General features: G+C 40.6%; 1 protein-coding gene across 1 annotated transcript in view; it reads right to left on the bottom strand.

The window, feature by feature from the left end:
- Positions 1–611: 611 nt before the first annotated feature.
- The window catches only part of T265_10172 (hypothetical protein), a gene marked incomplete at both ends in the record, with an annotated part of 12695 nt that continues 10668 nt past the window's right edge, over positions 612–2638 (bottom strand). Inside the window, one exon of the mRNA XM_009176465.1 lies at positions 612–1026. Coding sequence (XP_009174729.1) covers positions 612–1026 — 415 coding nt within the window. The remainder of the gene's footprint in view (positions 1027–2638) is intronic.

The following is a 2638-nucleotide window of genomic DNA, read 5'->3' as shown; positions in this document are numbered from 1 at the left end:
TTTCACAAACAGATTTAAAATTGTTTAATTTATTCTTTCCAGTGAGTTTGCTGTTAATAACCCCTTCAACTATCAGCTCGTCCTTGGGCTTTAAAAATGTCTATCAAGTACACATTTCGGGTTTTCCACTATTGCGTGAGTTTCTGTGGTTTACTTGATATTTTATGCGATGTCTTTGAGGCTTGTCGGATTTTACGCCTTGGTTCCACTCCTTAATGCACGACCCTTCAGAAATTCAATTGTTACTACGTTTTGTCATTCAAGCTTTGTAAGTTGATCTTCAAGAAGTTGGCTACAAATCTGTCAACATGTGAAACGTATTGCAATGGACCGTTTTCGAGGCTTTGCAAAAGTTGGCAATGCTTGGACGCGTGTATTTGTCCGTGGTGGTTATAGTGTATAATTACGGTAAAAAATACACATCGTTGGCAAGAGCTCATGATGTGTGCTTCATAAACCTCTTGAACCATGCTAGTGGAAATGATGAAAAATTGAGTTACTAGACGCGTACTTTATCACATTGGTCCACAGAAGAGAATAGTCATGCAGTTGCAGTTCTTTTCAGATAATCGTGGTGAGTGAGGCTCGTGAAGCTGAGATCGGTCATCTAGTTAGGATATTGTATGTGATGAAGCCCTGTGATGAAGATTCAACTTACCGCCAGAAATAGGGGCGGCCGGTCTAAATGTGGTTTCTTTTTCTGGTGAAGAATCTGCCCCTGAAAGTTTCGAAGCCTCTTTCACAAGAGGACAGGTCTGGAGCGATTTCTCTTGAATTAAATTTGTTGCGTGACGTTTTCTTCCATACAGTTTATCGTCGACAGATTGTGTAGGCGAAGGCAGCTCAGCGTCCGTACTATGCTGAGCATTTTCCTCAGCTTCGTCCTTGTCATCAAGACGTACTCTCTTAAACTTTGTTCTTCGATTTTGAAACCACACCTTTACCTGAGAAAAACAAAACGAGAGTTTGTTACGAACTTTTCCAGACACATGGTATGAGGTCACCCAGAATGTATTCTCTAACTGTCTGTGTAGCTGTCTCGTTTGGGTGGAACGTGGTAAAATTCAAAGCGACAACTTTACTTGGTGTTCTCCTGTTAAATAATAAAGAACATCTGGTTGTCTTTCTTCACAAACAAGATATCCTCCTTTTGTTGTTGGTATGATCCCCGCATATCCGGCTACAAATTTCGGAGCCACTTCCTGACAAAAAACCCTGCATATGAAAAAGCATTATTTCAGCACAGAAATGATATGACAATGGTATTGGTTGTCAGACACATAACAGAAGTTTTATCCCATCCGAAGGTGATTTTTTCGTTACGGTGTTACTAGATTTCAGTTATTCATCCGTGAAACTTGTCCAGTAAGTTGAAGTCAAACAATCGTAGAGTGTAGCAATTCACCAAGCGTTTGCTTCCTCCACAGAAATTCCTCTCGATCACTGCTTCTGCAAAAACTATATGATCAAGACCGCTAAATTCATTATGAACTTTAGGCTTCCGAAAAACTGTAAAAACTGTAGTCGTTGCAAAATGTTGAAACGGGGAATGGGCTGTTTCTAAAATCATTCTAAAACCTCACGCCTACCTGAATGTCATTCTACACCCGTAAAAAGCACAGGGTCTGACAGTTTCTTTTTGAAGGAACAAACAAACAAAGACGGTCGTAACTCTGAATCAGCCTTTTTTGTGGCATTCAAGATAGCCAGCCGTTGGCATTATTTTGAAGTGCAACTTATCTCTTCTGATGAGACTTGCTTCCACCTTATTCTGGTGTCTCTTGTAAGGCGGGTAATAGGATATCATAAGTAGACCTAAAACGTCTACTGATTTTCTTCCGTGCTGCCACATACACTGATACTCATCTCTCCGTTCTTCTAGACCACTGATGGTGCGATATCGCTTGTCTTTATTAAGAACATCTGACCCCTTATTGTCGACATATACAATCACGATTTCGCTCCCTAGGCAGATTATTTTCCTACACTGGCTACCTGGCATTATCTGGTACGGGAGATCTCTTGAACATCTGCCAACATATTTATGTACGGCTTGCTACTAATTAAGGAAGAAACGGCCACAGTGACAGTTTACCAGATGTGCTACACAAGTGATAGCAAAATGCAACTTATTATAATTAGATGGACACTGGTTTGTGTGAGCTCTGTAACTTGTCCCGGGTCATAAATTTTACTTGATTATGCTCTACCTACGTGTCAAACGGGTGATCTAGAGAAGAGTGCAAAAACTACTAACCTGTGTCTCGGTCAAGCCCAAACTAGAAGCCAAATCCTTCCTTTCTTGCCCGACAATATAGTGATTTTGCTCAAACATATTTTCCAACTGAAATAACTGTTGTGGTGAGAATGCGGTCCGAATCCGCTTGGGTTTTCTCAAATCACCAGGGTAGAGGATACTGGCTGTTGCTGATGTCGGCATGGTTGAAGCTGAAAAGTAAACATAGGACACACAATTAGTCATTTGTTAGTTCAAAAACTAGTCCGGGAGTTTCAGTGGTTAGCTAACTGTGACGCTGTGATCCCAGGAATCAAAATGGATAAACGTATCTGCTTGCATTCTTATTTGTTAACTCATCATCATCATCATCATCATATCATTCTTCACCACATCATCATC

This window comes from Opisthorchis viverrini (assembly GCF_000715545.1).
Source record: "Opisthorchis viverrini unplaced genomic scaffold opera_v5_339, whole genome shotgun sequence".
NCBI classification, from domain to species: domain Eukaryota; kingdom Metazoa; phylum Platyhelminthes; class Trematoda; order Opisthorchiida; family Opisthorchiidae; genus Opisthorchis; species Opisthorchis viverrini.
The sequence above is the reverse complement of the archived record's forward strand: the minus strand, read 5'-3'. Positions and strand labels throughout refer to the sequence as shown.